This window comes from Barbus barbus, assembly GCF_936440315.1.
Source record: "Barbus barbus genome assembly, chromosome: 17".
In the NCBI taxonomy this organism is placed as follows: domain Eukaryota; kingdom Metazoa; phylum Chordata; class Actinopteri; order Cypriniformes; family Cyprinidae; genus Barbus; species Barbus barbus.
In genome coordinates, this window is record NC_136745.1 from 17041956 (window position 1) to 17058043 (window position 16088).

The 16088-nt window shown below is 38.4% G+C and overlaps 1 protein-coding gene across 1 annotated transcript in view; it reads right to left on the reverse strand.

The window, feature by feature from the left end:
- Positions 1-16088, reverse strand: part of LOC306883723 (putative phospholipid-transporting ATPase IA) — a 175089-nt gene that overhangs the window by 106480 nt on the left and 52521 nt on the right. The window contains exons 3-6 of the mRNA XM_079439144.1: positions 11380-11479; positions 6352-6450; positions 1280-1325; positions 837-877 (exon numbers count right to left, since the gene is read on the reverse strand). Of these exons, the coding sequence (XP_079295270.1) occupies positions 837-877; positions 1280-1325; positions 6352-6450; positions 11380-11479 (286 nt within the window). The remainder of the gene's footprint in view (positions 1-836; positions 878-1279; positions 1326-6351; positions 6451-11379; positions 11480-16088) is intronic.

A 16088-nucleotide genomic window follows, 5' to 3' on the forward strand; every position in this document is an offset into this window, starting at 1 on the left:
GTATTTTGAATCAAAGTGGAGAGCTACTTAAATATGCACGAGTTGATATACGATTTATAAGTAGGCCTATATTACAAATACATTATTCATACTGTGCACTGTAATTCAAAGTGTGTCACAGTGTGGCTTAATAAAAGGATGGCCGACAAGAAGCCTGGCTCCACAAAACTGAATATTGATGAGATGACAATAAAAATAAAACTAGATTTAATGAGCTGAAGCAGAATCTTACTGTACTTCACTGTCCATTCTAGCAGCACTTAGCAGAATTGCAGCTTCAGAAAATAATATACTAAAAGGAAACAAATGTAAGCAGTCATAGTTGACATCGCATCCTATTCTGTGCCACAGTGAGGTCACCAGGGCACAGGTTAATGCACTCTCGCAGATGTGCACTAATATAGCAAACAGTAATGAATGGCCAGTCCTCAGGTAATTTTATCTCCAGCCATTTCCTTTTGCTTTCACCTTATAATTATGCACTGTGTGTTTCTGTCAGGGTAATTAGCTCGACTCTCTATTAACACATTGAAAAGCTGCTCTGTGTCTGGCTGCATTAGGATCTCTATGGAGACCGCACGTAAGCTGGATAGAGTATACTTCTGGATTCTCAACTCTTTAGGTCAAGATGAACAAAAGACAGAGCAGAGAGGGAAGTACCTTGTCCAGTAAACACCAAAGTATCTGTTTTCAAACCGAACCTGCTCTAGTTCACACCGTCGGGCAGCTTTATTTGCATACGGATTTCTCACTTTGTTTCTAAGAGTATGTCAACTAATTTTCAAGCTGGAACTCAGTGAGGCAACTGGCATGAGAAACACCATCTGCTGCAGTACCTTCTCCCAATGTACAATCTCCCAAGCGCCGTTCCTCAATACTACAAAAGAGAGAGAAAGATCACCATAAAAGAAATGTAAAAAAAAAAAAAAAAAAAAAAAAAAAAAAAAGATCCCTAACACAGACCAAGACCCCATGATATAAAAATACATTTATACACACACACACACTTAAAGTTGACTGTCGACTTCTTGCAGGAAAAAAAGAGATGAAAATGTCTAATTACTAAATGCGGACTCATCCGGTATGGCTGTGTCCAATTTTTTGGCCAATCTAATTTCTCATTAGAAGAGTGTTGGGTGTCTACTGCCTATTAAAAGAGTCATTTACATCCCACATAAACTTTGTTTCAATAGAAAATACTCCAAAACAGAAGAAAACTGCTCTAATCAGGCAAATGTATGGTTTTTAAAGACACACGTTGAGCAAACTAATGGCTTACCTTGTGTCTCTTTCTTGTTAACAACACTATCAGCATTGTGGCGTTTCTGAGAAAAAATAAAAAGTTATTAAGTCAAATGAGCCAAATCAAAGCTTCAAATACTTTTAGATGGACAGACTTTATTTTATGAATTATTACTTTCTTCTGCACTATAAAAGAAAAGAATATTGGCATACATACCCACACAATTATTACAGACATATAAATACAGCATGCATTCAATACAAAGTCCTTAGAAAAAACTAAAACCTCTTAGAAAATAAAACATTCTTTATAGAGAGAAAGAGTGATGTTTTACATGTTTAGTGATCAATAAAACTGCTAATCGAGAAGTGGAGAGATGTGTGTCCATTGAAGCACTCTTTTCTATCCCAGATTACAAGAGCCGTTTGATCTGCTCTAATCGAGAACCACTTTGAGCTTTTCAAACTCAGAGAGCGAATGCGAATGAGCGAGAGCGATCTGAAAACACTGATTAGTCTCTAAAAGCTGTACATATACATTTGAGCTCTTGCCTCCAGTGCTCTCTGATTGCTTAATTATCCTCCGGGTTAACACTGGTAAAATACATCCAGTGTCACCACGGTTTGTCCAGGACGACTGGTTCGGTTTGTGCTGTCAGGAAGACAACATGAGAGAAACCTGAATAAGTTAAAATGACGGTACTATGCTTAAAGTTCCACGAGCGTCAGTTACATAAATGCAGATCATGTCTAAAAAAAGAAGCCATTCCTTTGTTTCCAAACCTTCTCTGCCAAAGTTTAGTGTAATGTTAGACAACGTCCAAATGAAAATTGTTTATATAGACAATCAAAATAAAATGCAGTAAAAAAAACAAAAAACAAACAAAAAAAAGTTGCTTTCTGTATATACTCTGCATCAAAAAAATAAGTAAATGCATACATAAATAATTGCAGGCAGCCTTTCTATATTTTCCTTCCCCTCCTCCCCATCTCTCTCAAATTGATATTATATTAAAATACCATTAACTGTGATAAACAGCAATGTTCATATTACTGGAGAGATTATTGGAGATGGTCCTCACTGCAGAACACAAGATCCAGGGAGCGTGGTTTGATCTAGATCCAACTCCTCCCACCTTACATATACCTGAACCTACCCATCTCCACCCCCTGATCCCTAAACCCACCCATCCCCACCCCTAAACCTACCATTCTCCACCCCCTAGATGTGGATCCAACCCCGCCCCCTGGATCTTTGTTCTGCAGTGAGGGGCTACTGGATTATTGAGCAGGCCATGTCACATGACCTCTGCAGGAGAAGGAAAAAGTTAGACTGGTCTCAGATCCCATTTATCATCCAATTCAGCTCTGGGGAAGTGTTGGATAGCTCATTCTCTCTCTTTCTCCTCACTCTCTCCGATCTCCCCCGTTTCCATTTCCCTAACATTTTAATTCAGCTCAACATGGAGCAGAGATCAGGCTCTGAGGAGGGAAGTGATGATTCGATTACGCATCTAATCTAACTGATGGCTTCCCAAAGGGTAGAGGAGAAAGCGGTTTGGGTTTGTGGTAAGATGCAGCACCAAATCCCAGAAGGATTAGTGGAGTACAGTCGGGTGCAGCTGATAAGCAGGCCACTGTGTGGAAAGCACTGACGCGTCACCTCTTTGTTAGACTCGGTCTTTGTTAGAGATGCCGGATTATAACGAGTTATGGATTATACTAAGCCTGCTGGCTTCTTTTGAAACTCGTATATGAAGACACCGTAAGAACGCAACAAACAAAAAGTTTTTTTTAATATTAATACGTTTATTCAGCAAGGAAGCATTAAAATGATCAAAAGTGACAGAAATCTTTTATAACATTATTAATGTCTTTACTATTTCAATCTTTTGAACTTTCTATTTATCAAAGCATCCTGAAAAACAGCATATCAGAATCATATTAGAATGAATAGCTGCTGGAATTCAGCTGTATTTACAGGAATAAATTGCACTTTAAAACAATGAAATAGAAGTTAATTTAAATTGTGACAAAATTTACAATATTATATTTTTTACTGTATTTTTGATCAAATAAATGCAGCCTTGATAAGTAAATGACACTTCTTTCAAAAACATTAACAAAATATAATAAAAAAAATAAATAAGAAGAGATGTTTAGCAGCATGATCAAGCTTTTTTCCTAAAATAAAGGGACCATAAAAAGAACTTCTGCACCATATTTAAAGTCGTTGACAGCTCATGAAAAACAGCTCCTTAAGCTTGACGGCTCAAGAAAAACACCATTCACACGTCTTGAGATTGTGATGTCCTATTAGAAAGCAACAGTCAAAGCCCTTGGTCACAGCAAAATATCTTCTTTTGTGTTCAAGAGCCAGTCATTCAGGTTTGGAACAACATGAGTTTGAGAAAATTAGTTATTTTTCTGGTGAACTATTTCTTTAAATAAAAAAACAAGCCATCCAAGTCTAACAAACAAAAGCTAGCACTCAAAGTAACAAGAGAAGCCTTTCTCTCGCCTTATGGGATGCCTCTAAAATTAGAGTTTGTTTTTACTTGAAGGGAAAAGAAAGCGAAGGTCATGTGATCTCCACTCACAACAGAGCGGTACATGACAGCGGGTAGGTGAATTTATCATATGACCTTCACATCCAGAGCTAGTTTTGACCTCTCACAGCTGAACAACACATCAGAAACCCATATAAAGTGCTGAGCCGGTCATTCTGACCACAGCATCCAGAGCGATGTGATCGGATGGCTGTCCAGAGGGATCCGGGAGAGCAGGCTCTGATTTCAGGGTCACAGCACTATGGTGGATCCACTTGGGCTGGTGGTTTTATCTCAGTGTTCACTCCTCTATGTAAATTTCCATGTAAAAAAGGTCTTCGAATTAATTTACATGGCAAATAAGACGATAGTTCAGGTCAGGAAAAAAAGCGTCGGCTAATGGGAGTGAGATGCATTCTGCCGTGTACGTGATCACCAGAGAGTGAGATTGAATTATCAGGAAGAGTAAAAGAGGTAAACGTGAACGCAGTCTAAAAATCATCAGATAATATAAGAACTGTGAAGGGCAAGAGAGAATTAAACCCACCGCAAGCACGACTGCACTCCAGACACTAAGAAGAGCACAGTTCTCCTTCATTAACCACTCATTAAAAATCATTCCAACTGCCAATGATAAAGTGATTAAGATGCACTGAAAAAGTGAGCTATCTGCATAAAGTTCACATGCATTTACTCTAGTGTTGTCACGATACCAAAATTTAGACTTTGATTTGATACCCGACTAAAATCTCTTGATACTACTACTGAACCGATACTACGCCAAAAACATAAAACAACAGGAAAGGTAATTGAATAGTAGATGATTCACATGGCGCTTATTTTTATTTGATCCATTAATTAAAAAAATATGAATATTTTACTTGACCAGTGTGTGCCTGCCCTGCTTTTCAAGCACTTCATCCCTCTTTAAAATAAATAAATAAATAAATAAAGTAATAAAAATCACATGCTAGTGTCACTACACAGGCTAAGGTGAGCAACTACCGAGTCTACAGGTATTTATATTTTTGCAACATTGGTAAGTTAGCTAGAAGGATAAAGCCAAATTAGACAGTTATTACTGACCTCAACTGCCCCGTCAAACTCAGATGGTGAAAAAGTTCACGTGTCACAAAATATATCACACTCTTCTGACTTCTATTTGGGCGCATAAGCTAGGGGTGGGAAATATGACCCAAATCTTATTTCACGATACGAGTCATTTTATTTCACGATAACAATTTATATCATGATATAGTAATTTTTGTTATTTTATCTTTGTTATTAATAATAAAGATGCTAGTACCAAAAAAAAAGGACAAATACAATAAATCAAAGACAAAAATGAAATAAACAGCGTTTTAGGCTATTTGACAGCAGCATTAAAGCAAGAGTTAATACATAAACTGACTAAAGTAACCAAAATGTAAAAATATAGTGCATAGTCTTAACTGTATGAATTAAAAATACATTGATCCTTATTAAAGCTAGTAAAGTTAGTCAAGATCAGGGAGTAATTTTTCTTTATCTTTTGTTGTTTAATTAACATTATAGATACAGACAGCAGCAGGAATGTTAGGCTGCTGTCACTTTAAGAGCTGCAGATCCAATTTAATGATACACATGTTTTCTTTCTCATCTTTTTACTGTGACAAGTGTCCCGGGCACCTATCAGCGTCGCCCTGGCAACGAAGGAGCTGCACCTGCTCACAATCACAGCGGACTGAGCGATCACAGCTGCGGCTCGTTTGGAGAGGGCTAGAAAAGGGCCGAGCTGGCACACACTGGTGAGCGAGGTCTCCAAGAGAAGGCCAACTAACCCTGTCTCTCTCATATCCACAGACACCAGTTGATCGCACAGCCCGCCACCCACGTACAGGATCCAGAGCACCCTGCACGCAGCCGGCCGGCCGAGAAGGTCACCAGGAGATTGTGGACGAGCACGGAGCACGTTGGCACCTTCACCTATTTCCTTTTATTCACAAGTCTGGCACAATAAACACACCCTCCGGGGTCTTTATTGCACCGCAACCTGTCGTGTGATTCTTCAGTCCGCTACATTACATTCACCTAAATCATAAGACGAAATGACCAGTCTAATGTAGTTGTGTGCGTATTTGACTGTTGAAGTGCAATAACATGCACATAGGGTGTGTGTGTACCACACAAGTTCTTTTTCAAGGTTTATTGCGCTTAACTCATTTTAACATCAAGTCCCACGCTTTACTTTCTCATTCACGCCTGTTTCTTATCCATTCTTAAATTGCTTAATGTTTAAACAGTCCTGCGCTGTGAGGTTATATAAAGTGTGGCACGGCCAGTGTTCATGCAGCAGAGTGCTGCACACACACTGTCCTGCTATCGCCTGTGGACGCAACTCAGGAAATATGGCTCTTAATAAAACACATTTTTAAAGTAGCAGTACTAGTATAATGAGGAATCGTACCATTTATAAAAGCAGGGTATTGCGATACCTTTTTAGAACTGGTATATTGTGCAACACTATAGTTTATTCAGTAAGCTACTTTAACAAATCACAAATATAATTGAATGCTCTCACCAGGTCTTCTATAACCTCCTTCACTGCTGCCACCACCAGGATGAAGAGTAACGGCACCAGCGTTGTCCACCTCCCTGTTGGTGACACATCAGGGATTTGCTGTTGAGAAGAAAAAAAATAAATAAAAAGGCCACATGAATGCCAGTCATTAAATCGCACCCTCCAGAAGAGCAAAATCAAAACATGAACATCCAAATGGAGCACTAACCTCTTCACCTAAAGGGCATGCATACAAACACTAATTTAAAGTCCAGCAGAGCATTTAAATTTATGACCTCATGAAAAACACTCAGGGGGGGAAATGATAAACTGCTCCATTTTGTTTCCCAGCAATCATAACACAGCCTGAGGGTCTACGTCCCTGTTGGTGTTAGTATTTATCACCAGGAGGTCAAGAAAGCAACCTAAGGGAATGGCAATAACCATCAGAACATCAGCAGCAGTGACTCTGATGGATGTTTAGAAGTCGCCATGTGACATATCTGTCTACCCTGCTGAAGAGATCAGCTTAGACTAGCATAAATTTCGAGACTGGTCTAGGCTGGTTAGGCAGTTGGGAAAGTGCCCTTAAGCTTCTATACAGTGGGTACGGAAAGTATTCAGACCCCCTTAAATTTGTCACTCTTTGTTATATTGCAGCTAAATTTTATATTTGCTAAAATCATTTGTTCATTTTTTTTCCTCATTAATGTACACACAGCACCCCATATTGACAGAAAAACACAGAATTGTTGACATTTTTGTAGATTTATTAAAAAAGAAAAACTGAAATATCACATGGTCCTAAGTATTCAGACCCTTTGCTGTGACACTCATATATTTAACTCAGGTGCTGTCCATTTCTTCGGATCATCCTTGAGATGGTTCTACACCTTCATTTGAGTCCATTTGTGTTTGATTATACTGACTGGACTTAATTAGGAAAGCCACACACCTGTCTATATAAGACCTTACAGCTCACAGTGCATGTCAGAGCAAATGAGAATCATGAGGTCAAAGGAACTGCCTGAAGAGCTCAGAGACAGAATTGTGGAAAGGCACAGATCTGGCCAAGGTTACAAAAAAAATTCTGCTGCACTTAAGGTTCCTAAGAGCACAGTGGCATCCATAATCCTTAAATGGATGACGTTTGGGACGACCAGAACCCTTCCTAGAGCTGGCCGTCTGGCCAAACTGGGCTATCGGGGGGAGAAGAGACTTGGTGAGAGAGGTAAAGAAGAACCCAAAGATCACTGTGGCTGACCTCCAGAGATGCAGTCGGGAGATGGGAGAAAGTTGTAGAAAGTCAACCATCACTGCAGCCCTCCACCAGTCGGGGCTTTACGGCAGAGTGGCCCGACGGAAGCCTCTCCTCAGTGCAAGACACAAAAAACACCTGAAGGACTCCAAGATGGTGAGAAATAAGATTCTCTGGTCTGATGAGACCAAGATAGAACTTTTTGGCCTTAATTCTAAGCGGTATGTGTGGAGAAAACCAGGCACTGCTCATCACCTGTCCAATACAGTCCCAACAGTGAAGCATGGTGGTGGCAGCATCATGCTGTGGGGGTGTTTTTCAGCTGCAGGGACAGGACGACTGGTTGCAATCGAGGGAAAGATGAATGCGGCCAAGTACAGGGATATCCTGGACGAAAACCTTCTCCAGAGTGCTCAGGACCTCAGACTGGGCCGAAGGTTTACCTTCCAACAAGACAATGACCCTAAGCACACAGCTAAAATAACGAAGGAGTGGCTTCACAACAACTCCGTGACTGTTCTTGAATGGCCCAGCCAGAGCCCTGACTTAAACCCAATTGAGCATCTCTGGAGAGACCTAAAAAGGGCTGTCCACTAGGGCTGTGTATTGTGATCAATTCTGCGATGCGATTCGATTCTTATTTTTATGGTTTCGATTCGATTCGATATCGATTAGCTATCAATATTTCATTTAAAATGTTAGTTTTGCAGACATGGGATCCATATTTTGATATAAATGCTGGTAACTGAAACTCTCCTACTTAAGTTTATTACTGCAATACACATCTACATTAATAATAGGGTGCACACAGTTGTTTTCTTTAGTGGAGCAATTCGAAAGATAAGTGAAGTGACATTCAGCCAAGTATGGTGACCCATACTCGGAATTCGTGCTCTGCATTTAACCCATCCAACGTGCACACACACAGCAGTGAACACACACACCGTGGCCAAGCCTCGTCCTGGGTGAACCGCCTTCTTGATCATGGTGTCTCCCCTGCCAGGTAAGTATATCTATAGATGGTGACACCTTCAGGACGAGAGGTGAATATTCATATCCTCTTATGTGAAGCACGCGCATTAAGAATCGATTCGGGGATTTCCCGAATCGATATCGTTGCGTTAAACTGAAGATCGATTAAAATCGGAGAATCAATATTTTTTTACCCAGCCCTACTGTCCACCAACGTTTACCATCCAACCTGACAGAACTGGAGAGGATCTGCAAGGAGGAATGGCAGAGGATCCCCAAATCCAGGTGTGAAAAACTTGTTGCATCTTTCCCAAAAAGACTCATGGCTGTATTAGATCAAAAGGGTGCTTCTAAATACTGAGCAAAGGGTCTGAATACTTAGGACCATGTGATATTTCAGTTTTTCTTTTTTAATAAATCTGCAAAAATGTCAACAATTCTGTGTTTTTCTGTCAATATGGGGTGCTGTGTGTACATTAATGAGGAAAAAAAATGAACTTAAATGATTTTAGCAAATGGCTGCAATATAACAAAGAGTGAAAAATTGAAGGGGGTCTGAATACTTTCCGTATCCACTGTATAATTCACACCATTAGAACTTGATTAAACTTCTACAGTTTCTCTCCTGATTCTGGCAAAACTCAGAGCTTACATAATATCAAGAAGTGGATCGTCTTTGGTACGTGTCCCTTTCAGATAGAGTGTCAGAGCTGTGACAGGTTCAGACAGAGGCCAACAATGCAAAGACATACAATAGGAAACCCGAAACGGATTCGTTTTAACCTGATGCCAACACTTTCCCTTCTGCGTTACGTTTCACTTAAACAGGAGAGTACACTCACAAGCAGACCACAGTGGCGTAGAAAACCAGAGCAGTCAATCATCGTGGAACCTGGGTGTCAGGATCAAAATATTTTGTTGATTATGATGGCATGTCCAGAAGCAGTTTGAGCAGTTTTGATGAAACAGCATCTATAAAAATCAGATGGTTGCCTCGGCCCGCTTGATGCCTCAGCAAACCCATCCTTCCTGTTTTTCTCATTCACAACATGCCTGTGCATTTCAAGGTCACTGCATTGACAGCAGCGTAATGAAGATACACAGAACCTGTGCTTCGAAGCCACCTGACTCCCTCTGTTTTACTCTTGTAACTCTTAGTTTCTCTTTCTTCATCTCTCTTCCCCCGGTCATCGATTGAGCTACATTAAAACAGAGGCTCTAATTTAATGTGCAGCGCATTCACAGGGTCACGCCGGGTTGCTCAATGGTGGATTCATCATACCTCCTGTCTCTAAAAGAACAGCTTGCTTATAGCACTCTGGAGCTCTCGGTGACTGCAGCGTCTGGTAATTACACAGTTGCTGAAGCAGTGCAGCCAAAATCTGTTTAGGTTTCAAAAGCAATATATACAATACACAACTGTTGAAAAGTTTGGAGCCAGTAAGATTTTTTTAAATATTTCTGAAAGAAGCCTCTTAAGCTCACAAAGCCTGCATTTATTTGATCAAAAACAGAAATACTGTGGAATATTAAATTGCAATTTAAAATGACTATTTCTATTTTAACATTATCGAATATAATTTATTCCTGTGATGGCAAGGCTGAATTTTCAACTTCAGAAATCATTCTAATAAATCGATTTGCTGCTCAAGAAACATGTCTTATTATTAATATTGTTGAAAACAGTTGTGCTGTTTTTGTGGAAACCATGATACATTTTCCAGGATACTTTGATGAATAAAGTTCAAAAGAACAGCATTTATTGGAAAGAGAAATATTTTGTAACATTATTAATGTCTTCACTGCTCATTTAGATCAATTTAATGCATGCTTAGAATAAAAAGCATTAATTTCTTTCAAAAGACTCCAAACCTTTGAAATTTCAGTACTCAAGGAGCAATATAATTATGATTAAATGGATGTGCCATCTAAACAGACGTGTTGTTATTCAGGTAACTAGCAATTAAAGGCATAGTTCACCCAAAAATGAAAATTCTATCATTAATAACTCACCCTCATGTCATTCATGCCTTGTTTACAAGCAGAAGAATTCAAACGTGTCATGGTACTTTGGTGAATGTCGGAGGGCACTGACGCAGAAGAGAAGAACTGTTGAATAAAGTCATTGCTTTTTGTGCTCAAAGAAAACAAAAATATTCTCGTAGCTGCGTAAATTAATGGTTGAACCACTGATATTACATGGCCAATTTTAACAATGTCCTTGTTACCTTTCTGGGCCTGGGAACATTTTAGTTGCATTGCTGTCTATGCAAAGTCAGAAAGCTCTCGAATTTTAATCTAAATAACTTTATTTGAGTTTTGAAGATGAACAAAGGTCTAATGGATTTGGAATGACATGAGTATGAGTAATGACATAATTTTCATTTTTGGGTGAACTATCCCTTTAATTTTTCAACAGCCAGTAAGATTCTCTTTAAGCCGTGACAGGAGCGCCCCTTGTGGCAGGCAGGGATCTGAAACAACTCCCAACGCAACTGACCTTGTGTAGCAAAGTAACTTTTGTGTTTCACATACTTTTGTGTTCACATGTTTTGGGGAAGTTGTAATTTAATGCACTATATCAGTGAGGTTTTTACACTTGGTTTGATTGATTGGTCTGAACCAGAGTTCGATTCCTCCCTGCTGTTCAATCAGTCCTGTTTACTTAAGAAACACAGTATCTGATCACAGAGGGTCAGGGAATCCGCAGACAGATGTTTATCTGCGACCGTGAGAGCTGACAACTCTAATCTCTCCAGCTTATCATCAGTATTCCTGCCCTGGCGGAGGAAGGTTGAAGATCAACACTGAAGTCTTACCTGCAGAAGTGCAATGAACAGGAAAAAGGAGTTTGCTGCTCTTCTGAACTGAGAGTACAGGAACCGAGGCAGGAACGTGAGGACATTGTATTTCGCAGTGCTGGAGAGAAAAGAAGAGAGGATGTTAGAAGTGGTTACATTCTAACAATGACCATAGTATGAAACCACCTGACATCTGCAGACTGGGCTGACAGTTTGTTTATCATCCATTAATTTCTCACCGTTTGCAATTTTTAGTTGGTCACTATTACACCAAAAAAGTGATATTGATAACCAGGACTCATAACCATGACCCCCATCACGAATCAAACTCTCTCCACTTGCCACATCCAGTGTCAGTTTCAGTGCCAGTCTGAGACACGAGCACAAACACACAGTGAGTGATTGAGAGAGGCAATTAATGGCCATAAAGAACAGCTAAGTTTGAGGAGAGAGAGAGACAGAGAGAGAGAGACTGGGCTGTAAAGATTTCTGAATTTGAGTGAACTACGGTAGGAGCTTGCCAGAGCCTCCATCTCTCAGACTGCCAACTGATTTACGTTCACATTAGGCCCAAGACAGCGAGGCCACTTTAGACTGAGATAAACATCCCACTCTGAACCCCACTTACCAAAAGAACAGCCAACCAAAACAACAATAAGAATGCTGGTATTTAGGCCCTATGTATTTTTTTTTCACAAATTATTCATATAATAAAATATAAAACAATATGAAACCTAAAAAGATAAAACACAAAATACAATAAAATACAGTATTTCTAATTAATAATACATATTAAATTTACATTTAGTCATTTAGCAGACACTTATCCATGTGATTTACAAATGAGAACAAATGGAAGCAATCAAAATCAACAAAACAGCAATATGCAAGTGTTATGACAAGTTTCAGTTAGCCTAAAGAAATACACGTAGCAAGGTTTTTTCTTTATTATATAATAAATAAAAAGAAAACAGATAGAATAGAAAAAGAATAGAGCAAGCTAGTGTTAGAGGCCTTTTTTTGCTTTTTGTTAATTGTGACCCTGGACCACAAAACCAGTCTTAAGTGTCAATTTTTCCAAATTGAGATTTCTACATCATCTGAAAGCTGAATAAATAAGCTTTCCATTGATGTATGGTTTGTTAGGATAGGCCGAGATACAGCTATTTGAAAATCTGGATTTGAGGGTGCAAAAAAAAAAAATCTAAATATTGAGAAAAATCGCCTTTAAAGTTGTCCAAATTAAGTTCTTAGCAATGCATATTACTAATCAAAAATGAAGTTGATATATTTACAGTAGGAAATTTACAAAATATCTTCATGGAACATGATCTTTACTTAATGTCCTAATGATTTTTGGCTTAAAAGAAAAATAATTTTGACCCATACAATGTATTTTTGGCTATTGTTACAAATATACCCGTGCTACTTATGACTGGTTTTGGGGTCCAGGGTCACAATTGTATAATAAATAAAAAGAAAACCGATAGAATGCAAAAAGAATAGAGAAGCTACTGTTCGTTTTTTTGTGAAGAAAACAAGGAGTTAGTAAATGAATAGAGTACAAGTCTAAAAGGGGCAAGAATAGAATTAGAATAGAGAGTGCTAGAGTTAGAGGGTCAAATAAAGATGGTTAGAGATGTGTTTTTAGTCGATTCTTGAAGATGGCTAAGGGTTCAGCTGCTCGGATTGAGTTGGGCAGGTCATTCCACCAGGGTAAAATATAATACAATAAAATGTAATGCATATACAAAGTAATATAATATCTTATTAATGTTCTCAATATTCTCAGTCCACCAAGAAACAGTCAGACAGTCATGTTTCATATAATATAATATAATAATAAAGATAAGATACTGTATACAATAAAATGTAAAATATTATATATTAAAAAAAAATTATCAATATTCTCAGCCACCTAAAAGCATTTCAACCAGAACAATATATATAAAATTTGTAAAAAGATAATAAAACATTTATCAGCCCCACCAAGACACACTTTTCAACCAGAATATTAGCATTTTGCTATTTATTAACGACTGTAATTTAAAATACAATACATTACAATACAATACAGCCATATTAGAGACTGAGACAGTTTGTGAACGTTTCTAACAAGGAAAGCGATACGAGTCCTCTCACTGTCTCTACGTTTCACTGATCCAGTCTTCACAGAGATCCTTATCAGACCACGGCACATGCCACACCGTAGCACAGCAATTAGCAGCACCGTACGAGATGGAAAGTTCTGTCAGGGGCAGTCATTCTCGCTTTTCTCCACTTTCTCTTGGCTAGTTTTCAGCTTTTGCTCAGTGTAGCTACCTCAGGTGACTAACAGCAGCTCGCAGCTGCTCTTACTGATCTTCAGATAAAGAAACATTTTCATGTGGCTGGGCAACTCAAATTCATGGAGATCAAGAGGGAAAAATGACATCTCCATCTGTCCTCATACTCATCATTTAGCACAAAATTAAGACCTTTTTTTCTAAGACCTTTTTTCTATAAAATGCGTGCAAAAAGTCTCTTAACAAAAAAAGGTTTCAAAACTATATCTAAGGGAGAAATGTAATAAATATTGGCTATTGTTACTATTGTAAAATTAAATGAATCACCGCCAAACAATATATGAAGCTCTTCAGAACCTTTTAAACATTTTATTGAAAGTGGTTGCTAATGCAAAGTTCATTTAACAATAATAATGATGGACACTCAACATGATATTCTAGCAGACAGCTTTCTCACGGCGGTGCAGAGAGAGCTGACCTGCGTCTCTCCTCCCATTTCCTCTACACGACCCCAGAAACCAGATCTAGGTCTGCTTCTAGACCTCAGCCGGCTGCTTAACCCACACGCTCTGCTCGTTTAGCACTACTTAGCGTCATCATGCTTTTAAACAAACATGTATCGCACACAAGGGCTTCGGGACGCTGGCTCATCAGGCAGTCACTGGGATGACTAGTGTAACCGCTCATCAAGATGCACCTCAGGGTTTAACCACGTGCTGTTAATCATTTTATTGGAGAGAAGTTCGTGAACTTGACCAACAGTTCACATCAGCCACGCAATGCACTAAGTATATAAAGGCTTAATCTAGCAAACACAGCTCTCAAAGTGGTCAATGCCAAAGTACTCTTTTGCAATAACTGTAGTTTTCATAAGTAGCCTGGCTTTGTGTCATGAATTCTAATGTTTACATTGCCCATTGTTTGATGCTGGTGACCTGTTTTGGGTGCTTAATGTCACAACCATAAGCACATGAACTTCCAGTACAACTGATGTTTACATATCAATACCACAACAGTTAAATGTAATGTTCATAACAGTGGTGACTTTTACCACTGCAATAAGTTTTTGAAAGAAGTCTTATATTCTCGCCCAGGGATGCATTTATTTGACATAAAACAGTTATTGTTAATTGCAATATTAATGTTTTTAATATATTTTAAAAATAAATTTATTCTTGAAAATGCAAACCTGAATTTTCACATTATCCATAGTTAATAAGCATATTCGTGCCATCATTGTTGTCATATTTGCTTCTCTCCAACTCTGTGCTTACATAATATATTTTAATACAATCAAGATCCCAAAAAACCTGTTCTCTGAACTCGCAGATAGCAAGTTCAAAAGAACAGCATTAATTTGATTACATATGTGTTCACTGTCATGTTGAATGTGCCCTTGCTGAATTAAAAAAATAAATTAAAAAAACTTAACCCAAACTTTTGAATAGTTGTGTCTATGGATGAGTAAATACTTCCAAGTGTACAGAATTTATTTGTCCAGTTTTTCAATTTCACTTCTTTTTTTCTTTCTTTGTAGTGATTCATTCTGAAGCGGTGTGCTTTGGTTCAAGGCTTTTTATGATTATTTCTAAATGTCTTACAAAAAAAAAAATGAAATGGAAAAACTTCCAGATGCAAGGCTACAGAGAAATATTTGGTCACTGTTGCAGTCGGTATTAACCACAATGACCTGATGAATGACAGATGTTAAGTAATGCAGTATGTGGAGATTATCACAAAGGAGGTCATTTACATACAGATGTCTAGCAAAAGGAGTCAGTGAGAGGGTGGGAAATTCTCAAACAAAACTAAATAAACAGATTTTAAATGCTAGAAACTTTAACTATAGAATCGGGATGGAGATTCATTAAAAAAGCTACGAAAATACAAAATTCAGTTTCTTTTGAATTTCTGACTTCTTATTTTACTTAAGGAACACAACAAACATTTGTATGCTATATTAAGCGTTACTGTTTCTAGGAGAACAAATGCATAAGGAAATGAAAATGATATCCTGACCCTTGCGTGTGATCTTTCTAAATGAGCACCAACTGATGTGACAGTAACTCATTACAACTAAAGACTGTTTTTTTTTCCCTCATGGCAGTTTATATAAAATACATACACATAAGCAAGCAGGACTCCCTAGTCTCTCAAACTGTAGGAATGCATTGCAAACATTAACCTGGGCTGACAGAGAAGCTGACCGTTTAAATCTACTGATTTATCTGTTGCACAAGAGTCAGCTCTCTATATACCTAAAAGCACAGATAAACAGTCCAGACATGAGACAGCATGTTGTTCTTCACTGCATTAATCAAAGTATGGCATTATTAATGAGCAATTATGCTCTTGTCAGACTGCAGTGGCCGTTATGATCACTAGATGGAACTATCAAATAGATGCTTTTGGGTTTCAATACTGAAGGTCTGCAGTCTGAGT